The 20,145-nt window shown below is 41.4% G+C and overlaps 1 protein-coding gene across 1 annotated transcript; it reads right to left on the bottom strand.

Moving 5' to 3' along the window:
• Nucleotides 1–10,108: 10,108 nt before the first annotated feature.
• On the bottom strand, nucleotides 10,109–19,693 carry LOC128324425 (myelin P2 protein-like). The gene is made up of 4 exons (XM_053248970.1): nucleotides 19,423–19,693; nucleotides 17,184–17,356; nucleotides 12,584–12,685; nucleotides 10,109–10,336 (listed from the first exon to the last, which is right to left on the bottom strand). Exons 1-4 carry the CDS (start codon nucleotides 19,493–19,495, stop codon nucleotides 10,286–10,288), a joined length of 399 nt encoding a protein of 132 aa, XP_053104945.1. The 5' UTR covers nucleotides 19,496–19,693; the 3' UTR covers nucleotides 10,109–10,285.
• Between the last annotated feature and the right edge of the window lie 452 nt (nucleotides 19,694–20,145).

Here is a 20,145-nt window from a genome sequence, read left to right on the forward strand (position 1 = left end):
GAATAAATTCAGTATAAGCACTCTAACAAACATATATTTAAAGCCAAGGAGCACAGGAATGATTTGTTTCTTTATCAGTATCCATAAGGTGGCAATTATGTTTTATGATGCAAGAAGTGACTATGGGCCGAGCAAACCGGAAGAGATTTTAAAAATCCATGATCAGCTTTACTGAAATCTACTTTTGCAAAAAAGGAGCTGTGGGGGTCGGAACTGGTGTCATGACCCTGTGGTAGGAGGTTTTAACCCTGTGCTCTTTCCCCCATCTTAAACCATACCCTGAAACTATTCCCACGATGGGGGGAAACAGGGTTAAGGGAGCCCAGCCTGGTTCTCCCCCATCGTGAGAACCACCAGGCTCGCGGGCAAGCACGGTGGTTCAACAACAGCTATGCTAGCCCGCCAAAGTAGCCCTCCCCTAAAATGAGATTAGTGGATTGAGTGCTCCGCTAACCCTGTTTTCTCAGTCGTGAGATGCCATGCCAAAGCTTTGGGCCACGGCGACTCATGAGGAGACCCCTGACCAGGAAGCTACAACAAGCCTCCCAGCATCGGGGGTATCCCAAGATTGCCCCATGTACTTGCATGAGGCATTCTGGGACTTCTGGGGTCCAGGCAGCCCCAATCCCTGCCACCCCTACTGACTCCATGACGGAGTCAGTAATCGTGTGGGCAGCCGATCCAGCTGCCCAGGGAGGGTGAAATGCGCGTGTGCAGGGAAAGTGGGTCAAGCCCGCTCTCCCCACACAAGCCCTGCAGGCTCTCCACACTACTTGTGTGGAGAGCCTCCCTGCTTTATTGCATAGGTGGCACTGATTGCCCACAGGGGAAAACATAGAGGGATGCCCATTCTTGCCTCAGCAGGCCATATTACAGCGTTGCAGGATGACCTAGACCTAGAAAATGATTATGGGAGAAAAGGTTGACCAGCCAGGACCATGCTCCCTATCCAGTTTGCTCCCTCCCCTCAGCCCCCAGTTTTTAAAAAGGCAATGTCAGGAGATCTGATTATAGATCTGAATCTCAGCTAGTTTAATCCTTAGTCGACAACAAGAACACATTCTAGGCAAAGCTATGCACATTTTAGCTCTACTGATTTCAATGGGAAAGTTAAAGATGTGATAGTGTTGAGTAGTGGATGGAATGCTGAACTTGGACCAGGGGCACAGAAATCTCTGCTCAGCTAACGCAGCCATGAAACTCATGGGGATTGGGGCAAGCCACGATTTTTCACCCTAATCTGTCCCTAACCTAACACAGGCTTGTTACGAGGACAAAAAGAATATAGCTTCCTGTTCATGATCTGAGTTGTTTGGATGAAGAGCATTATTTAAATATGATGTGAATTAATTCTCTCAGGTTTGAATCAATGGAACTTTAAATTTCTTGATTTTTTGCTGGATTCTGCTTCAATTCTTTTTCGCGGCAAGAGATTTTAAGGCTGTAGCCCTTAACACACATGATTTGGGAAAAGCCCCATTGAACTTTGTGGGACTTACTTCTTAGGAAACCTGCTTAGACTTGCTCTGTATAGATGCCATTGGGAAGTTAGGAACTCTTCGCTCTGTTAAAAGAAGCATGTGGTTCTATGCCATATATTTGTAGCAAGTTAGAGCACATGTCCAAGGGGCAGCTTCCAAGAAAGACACCGGTGCAGCCAGTAATTATGAGGGGGATGTGCTGAGAGTCTGTCTGTTGTGATATTCATCCACTCACATGATGTTGCAGCATTACTCTAGATGTCAACACTATTGCACCAGCACAGTGTGAGTCCGAGTGTTAGCCACTAAATAAAATAACGTGATAAGAATTAGCATCTCTTCAACATGCTATGACTTCTTTAGTCCTATTCACACATTTTTCAGTACATGCACAGCGTATGTGCTATGTATGATCTGTATGCATGTACAGTCATTCAAACATTATGCTGAAGACATGTACAGTACATTTCCTATCTGCAGTCTGCAGACAGAGACACTCTTACCCCTGGACTTCCGGGCCAAAGCCCAGGGCCTCCACACCCCCTGGGGACCCCCAAATCCTCTTTAGTCTGTCCTGGTTGGTGCAGTTGCCACATTGTGCCTCCGGCCCACACTGCACCAAGCCGTGACTGTGACCTGCACCAGGTGGCTGAGCGTGGCCTCTGCTTTAGAGACAGAGCGGGGAGTGGGGAAAGAAATATGTGGGATGGGGAGATGTTAAGTTGTGTGTTGAAATGTTTCTGCTTCTGCATATTTGCATAAATATACCTGTTCTATATTCTTACATGCGTGTGAGTTCAGTTGCTGTTTGTGCCCTCAAGAACCCACGTGTTAAAAATACTGCGTGTATCATGGTGTATATGTATGGGGTGGGGTGATGCTTAATTTGCGGAGGTGGGGTGTCCAAAGCCCTTTAGGTCCAGGCTCCAAAATTACCTAGGTGCACCTCTGTCTGCATATGAGGGGGCCTGTATGCAGATTCACCTTTAAAATGAATGTACATACAGATATTCTAAGAAAAGTGTGTACATGTTAAAGGGACACACCAGAAGGGCAATGGGTTGTCTGAGGCTTTAGTTAACCCTTAATACGGAGCAAATAAATATTTACATGATCAAATACCTATTTCTAGTACCATGCAAAGGCATCTCATTCATAAGGAAGAATCAAATAGTACTGCGTATTTGCAGCTGTAGTACACTCTTTAGGGACCTAGAGTTTGACTTGGGTAGGTCAAGAACAATGAAGTTTTGAACAAACTTCCTGTTTTTCTACCCAAGCCAAAAAAAAAAAGAGAGAGAGAAGAGAGTTCCCTTTTGAGTTCCAAGTCATTCATGGGTGGCATGCTACCGTGTTTCCCGAAAGTAAGACCTAGCAGTAATTACCGCTGTACCGCTAATATAAGCCCTCCCCCGAAAATAAGACCTACCGCTAATCCACCGTTTTTGCATCTGTCCTGAGAGCTGCCGTATTTAGCCTAGAAGCTGCCCTGGTTACAAGGTAATCTTTTCTCGTTTGGGAAGGGGTGAGGTGCGACGTTTTTCCCTGGCGGGAGGCGGGGGTTCATGGCCGCGCGCTGGCCGCAGGGATTGAGAACGGCAGGAGACGGGGTTGAAACTTGGGGCACTACCTTGGAGTAAGTTGTTCTGTGCTTGCGTGCCGTGGCGGGGGAGGTGTGTGCTCCGGGGGCTCCGTCCAGCGCGGCGCTATCGCGGATTCTTTTGGTTACCCCCTCGTACAGTAGTTTGTAGAACATGAATACCGTACATGTTGATTTGATTGTTGAACAGGCGTTAACGTACCAGTAGTTTGTACCGTATAATTGTTGAACAGGAATAAACGTACTTTACTTTTTTGAACTTCAATAAAAATAAGACCTACCCAAAAATAAGCCCTAGTGCATTTTTTGGTCCCAAAATTAATATAAGACACTGTCTTATTTTCGGGGAAACACGGTATCTATCAGCCACATTAGTCACATATTATACATTAATTTCAAGTGAAATGGGAAGAATATACAAAAAACTTGTATATTATCAAAATCTTCTTCACTTGCATTTTAATGAACAGATGCTCCTACTCAGAGGCACTCTTACCCCTGGACTTTGGGGTCAAAGTCCAGGGCCTCCACACCCCCTGGCCCCCACCCAAATTCTCTTTAGCCTGTCCTGGGTGGTGTGGTTTGTGCCCTCAAGAACCTACATGTTAAAAAATGACGCTTAACTTGCAGCAGGGGGGACTCCAAAGGCCTTTAGGTCCACACTCCAAAATTACCTAGGTGCACCTCTGCTTCTACTCATAGTTAAAAAGAAAGACTGTATTTAATATTTTATATCTAGTCCCTGGTATTATAATTTATTGGAATCAAAACTGCCTCAAAATAAGCAAGTGTGTCTTAACTCACAACTTATAAATAAAATGGGCTTCCTGCCCACTCCCCCACCCCAAGAACATACATCCTGCTTTTAAATGTTAAAAGTTTCCAAAGAGGCACACAAATAATTTAAAGTAAACATGGCCTTGAGTAATATGCCTTAATCCAACGGGCCTTTTTCTAAGTGGATTATAATTTATCTCTCAAACGGATATGTTATTTTTGTCATAAATATTTATTTATTTATGGATCAAATAGTTTATTTCTCATATAAATAACAGAAGAAGGAATGTTCTTGGGAGCTTTCCTTCTCAGCCAGACAATTGTCCTGCTCCACCTCATTGTCACCCAAGAATCAAACTCACAAGTAGAAACATTTAGAAACTGCAGCAAAAGTCTATGTTGAGTGAAATGCACTGCAACCTTTAGCACCAAAGAAAGTGGAAATAGGTGGAGCAGAACAAACTGGAAGGAAATGATACAAACCACAACAATCCATGGCCTACATGAAGTCTGTGTGTACAGTCAAGGCGTGGAGAAAAGTAGGGAAAGGTTTAAGAGTCCTCCCTCGGCAGATATCAGCATGTATTGTTTTCGAGAGTCATCAAAGCTGTTTTTAACTTCTGTCCAGAGTTGTAGGGAGGTGGCTGAGTGTTGTTTAAATATGACTGTGAATATCATTTATACATACCATCCCCACTGATTTTCTTGGGTCTGGACCTCTGCCCTAGAACCATTGTTTGTACTGTTATGGCTGTTGGCCGAGGATTTCTTTATTAGGCAGATTACTGGTTGGTAGCCGAGAAAGGTTGGCTTTCAACTTATTCCAGTAGCTCATTTTTAGAAATGGTCTCCAAATGCTTGAGAATTCTCTTGAGTATTTTGAATGAGATAATCATTAGAACTAACCAGAAGTAACAATGGAAGAGGTGGAGAGAAAAAAAGGTGTGAGTAGGCCTTCAATGTTTGAATTTGGGGGGAAAGCTAAGAGAAAAACAGGTCCTGCTCACTGATTCTCTACCCACACTGGGAGCCTCCTGGAAACATAATTACATTGGAAACCACCTTATACTGTGTTAGAATTTTTTTCTGTGTACACTGACACGTAGCAGCTCTCTAGCGTTTCAGTCAGGTGGTCTTTATAAGATCTATCTAGAGAGGCCAGGGGCCTTCTGCAAGAAAAACAGATTCTCCAGCACTGAGCTACATTCTCATCTCAATTTGCTTAACGTGGTTCATAAGGCATGATTCATACAATTGTTTGGATTTAGGTTGAAGGTAGGTAAACATTATTGTGGATACTCACTCCAAGATTACTGATGTTGATTTGTGTCCTGAGATGAAGCTGATATTTATGCCTTGGTGTGGATTCACACAATCACACGAATGTGAGCTACTGACTTTAAACTCAGGCTACCTTCGGACAGAACGTAGAACCGGAGGCAACTGTGCCAGAGGTTTGAAATTTTGGTCATCTGAACTTCTGAATATGCGGTTTTGTCGCTGAACCATGGGTTGGTTTTAGCCCCCAAATTGATTGTCACTTTAGGTTGTCTCTGAGTTTTACCACTGAAACTGCAGCTCCAAAAGTGGCATTGTGTCGTCCAGATTTGGCTGCCATGTCGTAACTGGGGTGGAGGTTATTAAGCTCCTCCCCCTCTCCTATTGAATTGGCTGCCACAGCTGTCATTCATGACACATGCTCTACCAGTGCCTTCCCCTTTGCAGTCTCCCAGACTGCATATCGGATCATCTGGGATCATGCAGGGGGAATGCAGGCAAACTGTGGGGCCGCTGGACCCACAGTTTGCTGTTATGTGTGGATGGCCTTATATTCAAATGCTTATGTGAACCAGGCCTAAGTAGGCTGTTACAATAGGTAAGAGGACCAGATCCCTTCTGGCCACCTTTGTAATTTTACCAGCTTTATGAATATGAATATGATGAATATTTATATACTGCTTTTCAACAAAAAGTCCCCAAAGCGCGCACGCGCACACACACACACACACAATGGCTTCATGTCCCCAAATGGCTCACAGTCTAAAAAAAGAAACATAAAATTATTTCACCACCAACAGCCACTGAGGGATGCTGTGCTGGGGATGGATAGGGCCAGTTGCTCTCCCCCTGCTAAATAAAGAAAATCACCACTTTTTAAAGGTGCCTCTTTGCTCAGTTAGCAGGGGACTAATTCATTTTAAATATTACTGTAGTCAATCATGATTATTTCACAAAACACCCTAATTTCCAAGTTTTCATTGAATCTGCAAACGATTAGAATCTGGGCCATTTCAGAAAGCAACCTTTTTGTCTCATTGTATTTCATCCCCATCACAGAGATACCATTTCTTTTTGAAAACCAAAGGACAGTTCACATTTTTCCAGTCTTTGACAAATGGATTAAGGCCTCTTTTACATAAACACACCCCACAGAGTTGCCTAAATGACATTTGTCCACATATGGTAACATCTTTGGGTAATAAGCTGTCTGGGCCCAAACCAAATTGTTGACTTAGAAAATAAAGCTTGGCTATTCCACTGCAGATCCCTTGAGCCTTTCCCTTCCTCCAACAACATATTTTATAATGCTAGAAGTACAACATATGGGAAAGCATGCCAAGAAGTTGTTATGCCACCCAAAATTCTACTATAAATCAGTGATATAAACTATTTTGTGAAAACATGCATCCATATCTTGCCGTGGGGACTACATTACTTTCTAATGATGCCTTGCTCTTTGGTCCAAAATATGTTATCTTTATTCTCAAGCTACTATCTTCCCATCTGGTGTACATAGGCCTATTGCCCAATGCAGTGCTGAACTAGCAAGATATATAGTAATTGTCTCCTGGAATTCCTGTGAAGGAATTCTGAATGCTATAGTTTTGCCCATGTTTTCAAATGATCAGTCATTTAAGAGCTGCCATTGGTGTAGCTAAGTATACTCAGCATTTTTGGTGTATGGATATCTCTGTAGGGGTGCCATAATGGAAGGCTACTGACTATGACTAAAAGAGCATGTTGAGACTGTTTGTACAGTGGCCTAATGCAGAATTTAAGAACAGCCCTGATGGATCAGGCCCAAGGCACATCTAGTCCAGCATCCTGTTTCATACAGTAGCCCACCAGATGGCTCTGGGGAGCACACAGGCAAGAGGTATGTGCATGGCCTCTCTCCGGCTGTTGCACCCCTGCAACTGGTATTGAGAGGCATCGTGCCTCTGAAGCTGGAGATGGCCCACGGCCATCAGACTAGTAGCCACCGATAGACCTGTCCTTCATGAATCTGTCTAAACCCCTTTTAAAGCCATCCAAGCTGGTGGCCATCACCACATCCCATGGCAAGGAATTCCATAGATTAATTATGTGCTGTGTGAAAAAGTACTTCCGCTTGTCGGTCCTGAATTTCCCAACCTTTAGTTTCATTGGGTGACCCTCGGTTCTAGGGCTGTGAGAGAGGAAGAGGGAATTTAGCCATTCTGGAGGTCTATCAATCTATCACATTTGTACACCTCCCAAAACTTTCGTTTCTGGGCAGTTAACAATAGCATAAAACAAGTTAAAATATATACAAAAACTTCAAACAATTTAACAATTTGAAAATCATCCACAAATTAAAACATTAAAATGTTAATGTTTAATTTTAATTGTAATGCTTAATATTTAATTTTAATGTAATATGAAATGGGTTTTCTTCATCACACATCCTATTTGCTCCGCAATCCATGTTTCCTGCACCACACAGCATTCAACCCACTTTTAGCAGTGCCACAGCCAATATGAGTTGAGTTGTTAGTTAGCCTTATGCTGCACCCTACACCACTCAATCCACAGTGAATCGGGTTCTTTCTTTGTAAACCCTGCACCGGATGTGTGTGTGTTTGTGCATATCAGGTAGCTCAGGAGCAACTGGTAGCTCCTGGGCTTTTCTGAAGTAGCTCTCCAGGCTTTGCAGGGGCGTATCTATGGTGGGGCAGGCAGGGCACGTTCCCTGGGCACCATTTGAAGGGGGGTGCCATTTTTAAAAATGAATTTTTTTTAAATGGCCACCAAAAACAAAATGGCCACCACACATGCTCAAATAGCCTCTGCGAGGCCCTAGGCCATGCCAGGCCTCCCAGAGGCCATTTGAGCATGCACAGTGGCCATTTTGTTTTTGGCGGCCATTTAAAATTAAAAAAAAATAATATAATATAAGTCACTGTACACATATTCAGATTGGCACTTTGTACAGAGAATAAGGGCTTGTGAATACTGAGCTGAAGCTTATAAGCCAGGATTGTATTCATTTGCTCTTACTTTGCTTCTTGTGATAATTCAGTTAAATGTGATGTCTTAATATGGCTATTAATGGTGAGTTTGTCTTTGAATCAGTGTGAAATCCTTAGTATTAAGGCCCATGGGGAGTTTCTTGCTCTCTTTCTCTCATTTTAACTGTCTTTCTGAAATACTAGAATATATTCCAAGCAGTGACACAGTTTACTCTGCATATCCTTTAATTATTTTCAGAGTATCTGGGAAAAGCCAAATTCTCCATTTATTTTAAAAACTGATGTAATAGTGATGCTACAATGCATAGCAGAGAATTAGACAGGCACTTCTGTTTAGTTTCCCAAGTACACCTCCACATAGTATTTGGGTATTTCATGAGCCCCAGCATACTGAAATTTGTCGTTTTCCAGCATTTTTTTGTCTGGCTACGTCCACTGCTAAATAGTTTTTGAAAGATTCAGAGATTAACGAGCTTGATCTGAAAGGTGGGTGTCAGATGTTTGGACAGGGGGCGCAATTTTAGTGCTTGCCCTAGGCGCTATTTTCCCTAGATACGCCTCTGAGGCTTTGGTCTTGCGTCTTCTGCCCCGACCCGCACTCATTTCCCTTCCAGCCAGTACTGCAGATCTGGTTGGCTGTCTGATTGGCAACATGTCCACACCATTTTAATCTCTCTGTCTCCCTCCCTCCCACTCAGGGTACCCTTAAGTAAAAGGTGATCCATTCAGGAGATATGAGAGGATGGAGAAAAGGAGCCTAAGACTGCAAGAACGTGCAGGCTGTGGGACATGCATAAAATAAATTGAAGCATAGAGAATGGCCATTTTCTGATCATTTTTAGAAAATGTCTGCCTGTTTTCAGAGCCTCGGCTCCAACCTCTTTCATTTGTCCGATAGTAATCAAGAGAAAAGATTTAGCGTTGATTGTATGGTGCCTTTTCATTGATACGCTGTACCACAAGCTTCATCTGTTTTTGTCTTTAGTGCTATCAGCTCAGTTGCACTTTTCCTGTTCTGGAAAAACCCCAGGCTCCCATTACACTCTTGTTAATGATTGTTTTTTCTATAAAGAACATGCCAGAGCTGTGTCACTGAGGGACTATATTCCACCCCCCAAACTGGGGACTTTACAAAAAACACAACCCTAAAACAGTTGTTCAGAAATGAATAAACAAAAATAAACTTATTGGTTCAGGGAAAAGGGCAGCTGAATGAAAGATAATCTCATACACAGAATGATTTCCATCTAAGAAAAAACATCAGACTAATAAACCAAAGTCTCTTTCATAGCTTTAGCAGCCCAAGGTGCAGCTGCTGCTAACCCATCGCAGACTATGGCTGCCTTCAGACATAACGGCAAACCGCAGGTCCAACGGATCTGCGGTTTGACTCCAAAGGTGGCCTGTATGTACTGCCATAACCTGGCCAGTGACACTTCTCCTTTTAAAATTATAGGCATAACTGAATACACGTCAATTGTGTACTGTTCCATTTAACCGAAGCTAATAGATTTTTCAGGGTACTGGGGCACATGTACAATTTCAGGAGAAATGCATATTGGGCCATGCTTGTAATCAGCTGTATGTTGCACAATGTACAGCTGTATGTTGTCCAACACATGTACAATGCAGCTTCTGAAAAGGGCTATGGTGGGGTGGCTTGCTTCTGGGTAACTGGATGTGGATTCAAGAAATCATGACAACAGTGCATCTCTATAGGGAAAAACATTAGCACTGTCCTTAGGAGAACCAGCTCCAGGACAACATCTCTCCAGCAGTTGTTTCAGGAGTCTACCATATGTTTCTTTTCAGATTATGAGCTCTTTTGGGACAGGGAACCATCTTGTTTGTTTATTCACTTGTTTTTCTGTGGAAACTGCTTGAGAACTTTTGCTGGGAAATGGTATATAAATATTCATCGTTGCAGTTGTCACAGAATCAGCTCAAAAACTTTACCAGACTGTAATAACAAAGCTGGGTTTCATACTATGGCAAGTGTTTATTGACTTCACAATCACATTCATGTTACTTACACAGTGGTTTTTGAAATACATGTTTATAGATTAGTCACTCTAATTGAGCATGATGAAGGGTGGCCTTTTCCTGCATGGGCCTAACATGGATCTGAAGACCTAAATTCAATCTACTGGAATTCCTCACACCTTTTCATAGACCCTTGTGCAAGTGATGCCTTTCATGATGCATTCCTAAAACATAAAAAGATAAGCTGCATTAGATGCCTAGGTGAAGTAAGTGGTGCTAGATACATCAACCTCAGCTTGATGCTTGGAACCTATCCAAAACCACATGCACAGGATTATTTATTTATTTATTTATTTATTTATTTATTTATTTATTTATTTTTACTGTGGCACCTAGACCGTAGAACGTCTTCCCCTGTTGGACTACTTTGCTGCTCATCTTTTGATAAGCTGCTAAAACACTATTTAAATATTTAACTTTTCACTTTAGATAATAACATTTCGATAATAACTTTAGATAATAACAAATTACAAATATATTAAAATACACACAGAGGTACAAAAAGAATTCCCAAAATACTATAGTAATTTTAAAAACCGTATTAATAAGACAAATTGTATTTCTCAAAGCTATAATACCACATTAAAGTTTGGTGTTTTAAGCAGCTCGTCTTGTGGCAGCAAGCATGACTTGTACTCATTGCTAAGCAGGGTCTGCCCTGGTTTGCATCTGGATGGGTGACTATATGTGAGCCCTGTCTGCTGAAAGATATTCTTCTTAGGGGGTGAGGCCATAGCTCAGTGGCACAGCATCTGCATGTATGCAGAAGGTCCCAGCTTCACCCCCCAGGTAGGGCTGGGGAAGACTTCTGCCTGAAACCTTGGAGAGACGCTGCCAATCAGTGTAGGCAATATTGAGCTAGATGGATTAATTGTCCAATTTGGTATAAGGCAGCTTCCTATGTTCCAGCTAAAATACAAGTTTTTAAGGAAGTCTGTATTAATTGCATTTACTGCTGTTGTGAAGGGATCTATTTATTTATTTATTTATTTATTCGATTTCTATACCACCCTTCCAAAAATGGCTCAAGGCAGTTTACACAGAGAAATAATAAATAAATAAGATGGATCTCTGTCCCCAAAGGGCTCACAATCTAAAAGAAACATGACACCAGCAACAGTCACTGGAGGTACTGTGCTGGGGGTGGATAGGGCCAGTTACTCTCCCCCTGCTAAATAAAGAGAATCACCATGTTAAAAGCTGCCTCTTTGCCAAGTTAGCACAGTTATTTTCCTTTTCTTTTCTTTTTGCTAAGTGTTAAAATCTTAACATTTTGAATGGATTGCTTTTAAATTACGTACTGTAAGCTGCTTTGTCAGAGAATCTGATGGAAAGATAGGATCCAGATATTTTAATAAATGCATATATGCTGCTGCTCTGTATTCTATGGGCCTATTGTGCATGTTTTTAAACTTTTAATTAGATTTGTATGTTCCAGTTTAATATTTGTATTGTGTACTGTTTTATAGTCTTATATTGTTTTAAATGTTTTCTAAAACACCTTGTGATTGTTTTAATGAAAGGCAGTATAAAAATATAACAATAAATCAATAAAAAATAACTAACATAACTACATACAATGTCAACAGTGATTTTACATTGAGAAGAAATGTAAAAAAAAATAAAAAATCACAACAACCTGATCCCTGAAATTCAGCTGTCCTTTAACTTACCCTTAAACCAAATTCAAATTTGCTTTCACCTTTAGAACATATTTCATTATTTTATTATGACAGGCCCTTGATATTTGCCCATCTAAAATTTTGTAACTATGACAGTTGTTGCCATCCGCAAATGTTTAAAAGAACTAATGGCTGCCTTTGGACGTAACGTGGAACTGCAGGTCCAATGGATTCACGGTTCCGCGCTGCCCCCTGCTTTCCCGTCTACATTCAGACAAAACAGAGAGCTACAAAACTGAAGACAGGAGGGGGGAACTGGCTGTGCACGCTTGCTTCTTTCATGAAGGACAGCCCACATAGCCAATAGCAGCCGGAGCTAGGGAGGAGCGACATCCCTCAGCTCTAGTTGCAGAGGGGGGAAACTGCGGTGCCAGTGTTCGGATGTAATGCTGGCACCGCGTGACCAGAGTTAAAGGTGGCAAAACTCACTACAAATTGAAGGTAAACATTACAGTTCGGGGAGGGAAACTGCAGGGCCATTTCTTGGCAAAACTACGGCTGCCTGCATTCGGACGTACAGTTCCCGAAACTGGACATACAGTTTCCGAAACTGGAGGTGAAGGGTCCTCTGGTTCTGTGTTACATATGAATGCAGCCAGAGTTTTTCTCCCATTGATTGCAATAGAAAAGTTAAACATGTGTTTATATCCTTTCCATTGAAATAAATGAGAGTTAAAGGTAACTTTGGCCAGATAATATCTGCTGTAATTGAAAAAACAGCTGACTTACCACCACCATTTTCCCATCAACTAGTTTCCTCCTTATTGTTGACTCCTTGCCATTCCACTTCTGTACTTGAACCAAGGAGCCTTTTTCTAAGTTTACAACAGTCTGCAGAGATTCAAAGAATAAATCAACATTTACATCAATCATTCTACATCAGGCCTGCTTAGTTTAGGCCCCCCAGCTGTTTTTGGATTATAACTTCCATAATCCCAAACCAATTTGCATATAGCCAGGGATTATGGGAGTTGTAGGCCAACATCTGGGTACATGGGCCAGTTTGGACAATACATACAGATGTGCCCTGCTCACATATGTTGCGGGATGTGAAAATGCACATCCCACCCATTCCTAGCATGCTGTCACACAGCTTCATAATTGTGTGGGAGCATGATTCATTAAAACCACTCTTCACACATGATTTAAATACTATTTTATAGTATTTAAATCAAGTGTGAAAGGTGATTTCACACATGATTGGGAAAGTGAGTGGGATGCCCCCCCACACACACATCACACACACACACACCACTGTGTGGTTATGAGGCTATGGGGTGGCAATCTAAAGGGGAACAGGATTGCATGCTAGGAAGGAGTGCAGGATAGGTTTTTAATAACCATGTTGAATCTGCTCATTTCCATTCCGTTTTTCCTGGTCATCATCTCAGTTTTCAACTGTTAGATATTTATACATACACACACACTCATAATTCAAGCTTGAATTTGGCAAGTTTAAACACATGCTACTACCCTTTCCTTCAAATCCAAGTCTGATTCATTTGTGGATAATGGAATTCTAAATTTCATAGATGCTTTTTCATGATATACATAATTCATGAAAAGAACCAAGTACTTGAAAAATTGAAGGAGTATGTTGCAAGAGTTTGCAGTATGCCTGGAAGGAAGCCTCAAATTCTGAGATCAGACAATGGAGGTGAGTATACAGGCAATGAGATAACTGAATATCTGAAAAAGGAGGACATTGAACATCAAATGACAAATGACTCAAGAAAATACTGGAGAAAAGCTGCAGAAGAGATCTAATTTCTAGGTAAGAATAATACTTGGATACTTATGGAGCTGCCTATGGGAAGAAAGACTGTAGGATGCAAATAGGTTTTCAAAGGGAAGCACGATGCTGAAGGAGATGTCCAACACTATAAAGCAAGGCTAGTAGCTAAAGGATAATTATCAGTGTTCCCTCTAACAAGGATTCCCAGATGATGTTGACTACAACTCCCAGAATCCCCAAGAAAAAGCCATTGCAACTGAGGATTCTGGGAGTTGTAGTCAACAAGATCTGGGAATCCCTGTTAGAGAGAACACCACTCAGAAATATGGGAATATTATGATTACACTTTTGCCCCGGTAATAAATAAGCAGTGAGGAAAATGTACACAGACCATTTAGATGTCAAAACTGCATTTTTTACATGGTGATATTAAGGAGGACATTTACATGGAGCAACTGCCAGGGTTTGAGGAACCTGGTAAGGAGAGACTTGTGTGTAAACTCCAAAAGAGCATTTATATTCTAAAGGAAGCAGCAGGAGCCTGGAATACAAAGTTAAATTAGTTGCTAGTTAAACAAAGGTTTATTCAAGGAAAAGCTGAGTCTTGTCTTTATTCAAGGTTTAAAAACAAAAATGGACGTATATAATAATATATGTGAATGATAAGGCTGTTGTCAAAACAGAGAAGTTAGTCATGAAATTGTAAAGCATTTGAATGAAGAAATAGAAGTAAAGCAACTGGGGGACATTTCCTATTCTCTCAGAATACAAATAGAAAAATAACAAGATGGAGATTATCTTTTTAATAAGAAAGGAAAGAGAAAAGACATTTTAGAATGTCTAGGTCTTACAGATGCCAAGGAAGTCAGCATTCCAATGGAAGCTAACTTCTTGAAGCAAGATATAAACTGTGAGCTTCTTCCAGACAATGGGCAATATAGAAAAGCAATTGGGAAACTTTTACATATTGCTACAGTAACTAGACTAGACATCGCAGGAGCTGTGGGAATTTTAAGCAGGAAAGTGAGTACACTCACCTGAAATTACTGGATCACAGTTAAAAGACTGGGTAGGTACCTTAAAGATACAGCTCATCTAAAACTTAAATGCCAGCAAGTAGTAATCCTAGACAAATGGATTATGTAGATGCAGACTGGGCAGAAGACAGAACAGATAGTAAATCTACAAGTAGATACCTGTTATTTTACAGAGGTGGAACAATCAGTTGGTGCAGCTGAAAGCAAAGCACAGTTGCTCTTTCCTCTACAGAATCAAAATATGTGTCCGCCACTCAAGCTTGCCTTGATGGCATGGATACACAAATTGTTGCAAGGCTTTGTAGCTGACGAACCAAAACCAACTGAATTGTTTGAGGACAGTCAGTTGTATTTTGTGTTCAGAAATGGAAAAGACAAATTCCAGAGCAAAGCATATTGAGAAAAAATACCATTTTGTATGTGATATACAAGAACAGGGTCTGGTGGAGTTTATTAATCTATTTATTTTATTTAACATATTTTTACACCGCCCAAAATGCAAGTTCTCTGGGCGGTTTACAAGAGAATAAAAACCAATAAAAAGATTAAAACATTTCAACAATTAAAATTTAAAAGTTAAAACTATTAAAACACAATAAAAACACAATTAAAACAGTATCTAATTAAAAGCCTGGGTGAATAACTGCGTCTTGACTGCCCTTTTAAAAGTTGTAAGAGATGGGGAGGCTCTTATTTCAGCAGGAAGTGTGTTCCAAAGCCTTGGGGCAGCAAATTTAAGCTTATATCTTAAATTTGAGAGAAGCCTAGCCATAGGTTTCTACTTATCAAAGGATATATTATTTATTTTTATGTATTTAATTAACATATTTGTATACCATCTGAAATGAAAGTCTCTAGGTGGAAAAACAAAACAATACAACTAACAAATAAAAAGGTTAAAACATTACAATAATTTAAAATTTAAAACAATGTTATTAAAACAAACTATTAAGACAGTATCTAATTGAAAGCCTGGGTGAACAAGTGTGCCTTGACTACCATTTAAGAAGTTGTAAAAGATGGGAAGGCTCTTATTTCAGCAGGGAACACATTACAAAGCCTCAGGGCAGCAACAGAGGAGGCCCGTCCCTGAGTAGCCACCAGACGAGCTGGTGGCAACTGCAGACGAACCTCTCCACATGATCTCAGTGGGCGGTGTGGTTCATAGCAAAGAAGAGGTTCTCTGAAATACCCAGGGCTCAAGCTGTTTAGTTGAAATATTGTTCAACAGAGAATATGATAGCAGATGTACTCACAAAGCTATTGCTAAGAGATCATCTTCTTGCACTGTGAGAGATGATGGAGAGTTGTTAATCGGTGCTCGAGCAATGAGGAGTGTTAGAAGTAAGAATTCTAAAGCATTGCTCTTAGCACGGCAATAACCTCCTCTGGCCACTAGAGGCATGAGGAGTTATGTTAATTAGTGATGTGCCCGGACCGGTCCGGAGGCCATTCTACAGGCCTCTGGATCGGTCCGGACAAGGGCGGTTCGGGTGGATTGGGGTGGGGGGTTCCTTTAAGGGCGGGGGAGGGTTTACTTACCCCTCCCACCGCTTTCCAAACTCGGGTGCACATATTTCTTTTAGTAATCGGGGCGGCAGGATACCTCCCTGCCGCCCCTTCCCCCGCTTGGCTGCTGCAAAAGGCTTTAAGAAGCCTTTTGCACGTGCGCACGTCACACTTCACTTCACTTCACATCTCCACGCTTCACGTCTCTGCCTTTTGCAGCAGCCAATCGGGGGAAGGGGCAGCAGGGAGGTATCCTGCTGCCCTGATTACTAAAACAGTAAAACTTGGGAACTGAGATGTGAAGTGCACGCGCGACATGCGCATGCGCAAAAGGCTTCTTAAAGCCTTTTGCAGCAGCCAAGCAGGGGAAGGGGCGGCAGGGAGGTATCCTGCCGCCCCGATTACTAAAAGAAATACGTGCACCTGAGTTTGGAAAGCAGTGGGAGGGGTAAGTAAACCCTCCCCCACCCTTAAAGGAACCCCCCACCCCAGTGCCGGACTGCAGCTCCGTGGTTCCGTGCACACCCCTAATGTTAATAGGTCCCTCTTGGTCAGTTAGAATTTTTCAGCTGTTGTTGAAGGCTAGTGCATGTTTTGGCATGTTGTTCTATGTCTCTCCTATGTGTTTAATTTCTTAAAATCTATCTATCTATCTATCTATCTATCTATCTATCTATCTATCTATCTATCTATCTATCTTTATTACAGACTTTGACCAGCATACATCTTTTTAAAAAAACCTCAACCTGTCTCCAGATAATCTCTTGGCCTAAATTTCTTTACCACCAGAGCATACTCTGCTGTGTGAGTGTTTTAATGTTTCTCGTCACCCCTCAACAGAAATTAGTAGGTTAGAATGAACCATTGGTCAGCTCGGACATCGCTTCTGATCTTGGTTTATTTTAACCTAGATCTTAAGTGGATGCTCCCGCATGGATGGGAACACTCTTGAGGCTCAGACCTGTTGTGCAGAGACTGACTTTCACCAAAATTCCACGAGATGTCTAAAGCGGCTCCAAGAACCATAATGGGAAAGGCAATCCCTTACCTTGGTTTTCCTGTCATCTGCTGTGGTCTCTTGAAATTCCTGGCCCAACTTGAAAGCAATCTGCGTATTTTTGAAGGGGCTTTCTGTTCTGATGGTAACCTCATCACCCTTCATGCTGATAATGACTTTGGGTCTGGCCAGGCTGCCAAGTTTTCGAGTGGCCAAACCCACTCCTGCAAGTTAGACACATAGAATATTGTTATATTCCATGTGGCATGAAATTCTGTAGAGTATTATGCAAAATTAGAAAATCCATGGTTGTAAAGAGATCACTAAGAAGTATAAATGAAAAAAGAAATGTCAGCTAGTGCAAGACACAAGACCTAGTAGCCACAAATGCTGTCACAAAATTATTTTTTAATGAACAGATATAGGAATCATCTCCTAAATAATTTTAACTGGGGAAAATCTTCTGCATGTTCACCTATTAGGTGCAGTCTAAGAATATATTTCCTTGTGTCTGTTTTCTGATCAGTAAAGCAAACTGATCACACAACAAATCCAGTTATCATAGAATGGGGGTTCCCAACCTGTGGTGCTCCGATGTTGCTGAACTACAACTCCCATCATCCCCAGCTACAATTTATTGACCCCTGTCATAGAATAATAAACTCATGTTACTTGAGTAACCACTTGTGTGAATCTTCTCACACAGGTATGACATGTGAATGCCCCCGGTCAATAAGTCTGTGCCTGTCGCCATTGTGTTGCATTTCAGATTGTGTACAGTGTTCCAGTACTTATACATTATAACAGTCATAATCTTTTATTCTCTAAAAAAAGTAACATAGTGTGAAAGAAAAAATGGCTGACACGATGTAAACCATTGCGGAGATGATGCTACTGATGTGAAATCAGAAGGCTCTGAGGACACTGCAGTCAACGTGCAGTTGTGCAAGCTGCATCCCCATATTTTCTCCCATTGTGGCGAAATGGGGGAAAGTGTGGGGATGCTGCTTGCTCAACCATGCACCAGCAGCAATGTCCTCGTAGCTTTCCAGATCCAAAACAGTGGCACGCCAGTGGCATTGCACACTATCTCCATAGTGGAGAGCTGGTCTTGTGGTAGCAAGCATGACTTGTCCCCTTAGCTAAGCAGGGTCCACCCTGGTTGCATTTGAATGGGAGACTGGATGTGAGAGCACTGTAAGATATTCCCCTCAGGGGATGGAGCCACTCTGGGAAGAGCAAAAAGGTTCCAAGTTCCCTCCCTGGCTTCTCCAAGATAGGGCTGAGAGAGACTCCTGCCTGCAACCTTGGAGAAGCTGCTGCCAGTCTGTGAAGACAATACTGAGCTAGATGGACCAATGGTCTTACTCAGTATATGGCAGCTTCCTATATCCCTAATGGTGCACTGCTCATCATGTCAGCCAGTGTCTTTAACATGTAAATGCTACTCAATCTTCAATTTCATTCTGTTCCAATAAATTCCCTTATTCTTTAACAAAATTATTATCTACATTTTTATTACAAATATGTTGGAATCAATCAGTTAAAAGACTTGGGGACTCAATTTAACCCTTAAAACAAACAGAATGATTCTGACAGTAATGTTTAAAGTAAATGCCTTTTCCTAACCCTGCGAGAACCCGTAAGCTAGCATTAAAACAAGCAAAAACCATAATACATGAAATTTATTTATTTATCATATTTTTACACCGCGCAAAACTTATGTCTCTGAGCGGTTTACAACAAGATTAGAAGTAAAACATTAACTAAAAACAAAAACAAAAATATTAAAAGCAAGAAATTTAAAAGACAATTTAAAATTTTAAAACAATATTCTAAAAACAACATTAAAACAATCAAAACAATATCAGTTAAAAGTCTGGGTGAAGAAATGCGTCTTTAGAGACTTTTTTAAAGATGTCAGAGATGGGGAGGCTCTTATTTCACTAAAGAAATGATGACTGGATGCTCAGTATTTCTCTGGAAAGAGCAATATACTCTTGGTAAAAACTGGGTACAATGCTGGATCATCACAGGCAGGGCAGGTGCAATTTCAAAGTATGCAAGACATTGAATAAGGTAAATATTCATTTCAGATCTACAATGAAAGGAAAGGCAAAGAAATATTGTCAGCGTGGTTATTAGAACAGGAGAAATGAAAGATTTTTTTTCATCCTTTCTTTGAAGATGCTCAAATTAAAAGTGAAGTGAGTGAGAAGCTTACAGCACTCAAAAATATCACTAATTTTTTTAGCAGCCATTTCAATTTCTGAATAAGAAGACAACTTACCCAGTTCTTTCATGTAATCATCAAAGTTTTCGCTAGAAACCAGTTTCCAGGTTCCTACAAATTTGTTACACATGGTGTGAGTTTTGCTAGGCAGAGCCTCTGTGGAAGAATGGCAGTGACAGGAGCAGTCTACAGGAGGGAGACAAATTTGTGAGCCACAAACATCTCAATGGCATCTTTTAAAAAGATGCCCAGGACATGTAGTGCTCAGAGCCACCCAACACCGAGGGAAAACGTCAGAGGCCAAACAATAGGTCATTTGTCTCAAGCCATCCATGCTAGTACCAAGACTGGTAGCATTGTGCCTGACACCACCTACTCCCCTATGTCATAAAGCAGAACAGTTAGGAGAGTGATGCGAGTATCTGAACATGAGAGCTTGGTGCTGTTATGTTAGCAGAAAGTTCTGGCATGTTGCCTCTGTGGGGCCTCCTGGACACAAAGCTGGATTCTCAGAAGTATTTCATGAGGATCAGTAGTGGGTCAGGTGTTCCAAGGGAAAAGCAAAGGCCTTGAGTTCAAGATGGAAAGAGGAGTGTGCTGCTGCCCAGAAAGAAATGGCAGGGGGAATGGGGAGCAATTAATTTAAAAACTGGACCATTTAAAGAGGAATTTGGGCTGGTTCAGACTCTACCTTCCTGGCTCTCATTAGAAAGAACGTGCCTGTCTTCTATGGGCATCCCAGTGCTGTTCGGTGTGTCACTTTATCAAGTGTGTTGTGGT

The sequence above is a fragment of the Hemicordylus capensis genome, chromosome 4 (assembly GCF_027244095.1).
Source record: "Hemicordylus capensis ecotype Gifberg chromosome 4, rHemCap1.1.pri, whole genome shotgun sequence".
NCBI classification, from domain to species: domain Eukaryota; kingdom Metazoa; phylum Chordata; class Lepidosauria; order Squamata; family Cordylidae; genus Hemicordylus; species Hemicordylus capensis.

What these genes read in the sequence shown, in the direction of transcription:
- LOC128324425 (XM_053248970.1), bottom strand. Translation starts at nt 19,495, where the DNA reads ATGTGTAACAAATTTGTAGGAACCTGGAAACTGGTTTCTAGCGAAAAC. An exon ending in TGATTACATGAAAGAACTGG is followed by an intron (nt 17,357 to 19,422) that starts GTAAGTTGTCTT and finishes TCTAACTTGCAG; the next exon opens with GAGTGGGTTTGGCCACTCGA. An exon ending in TTGATGGGAAAATGGTGGTG is followed by an intron (nt 10,337 to 12,583) that starts GTAAGTCAGCTG and finishes TTTATGTTTTAG; the next exon opens with GAATGCATCATGAAAGGCAT.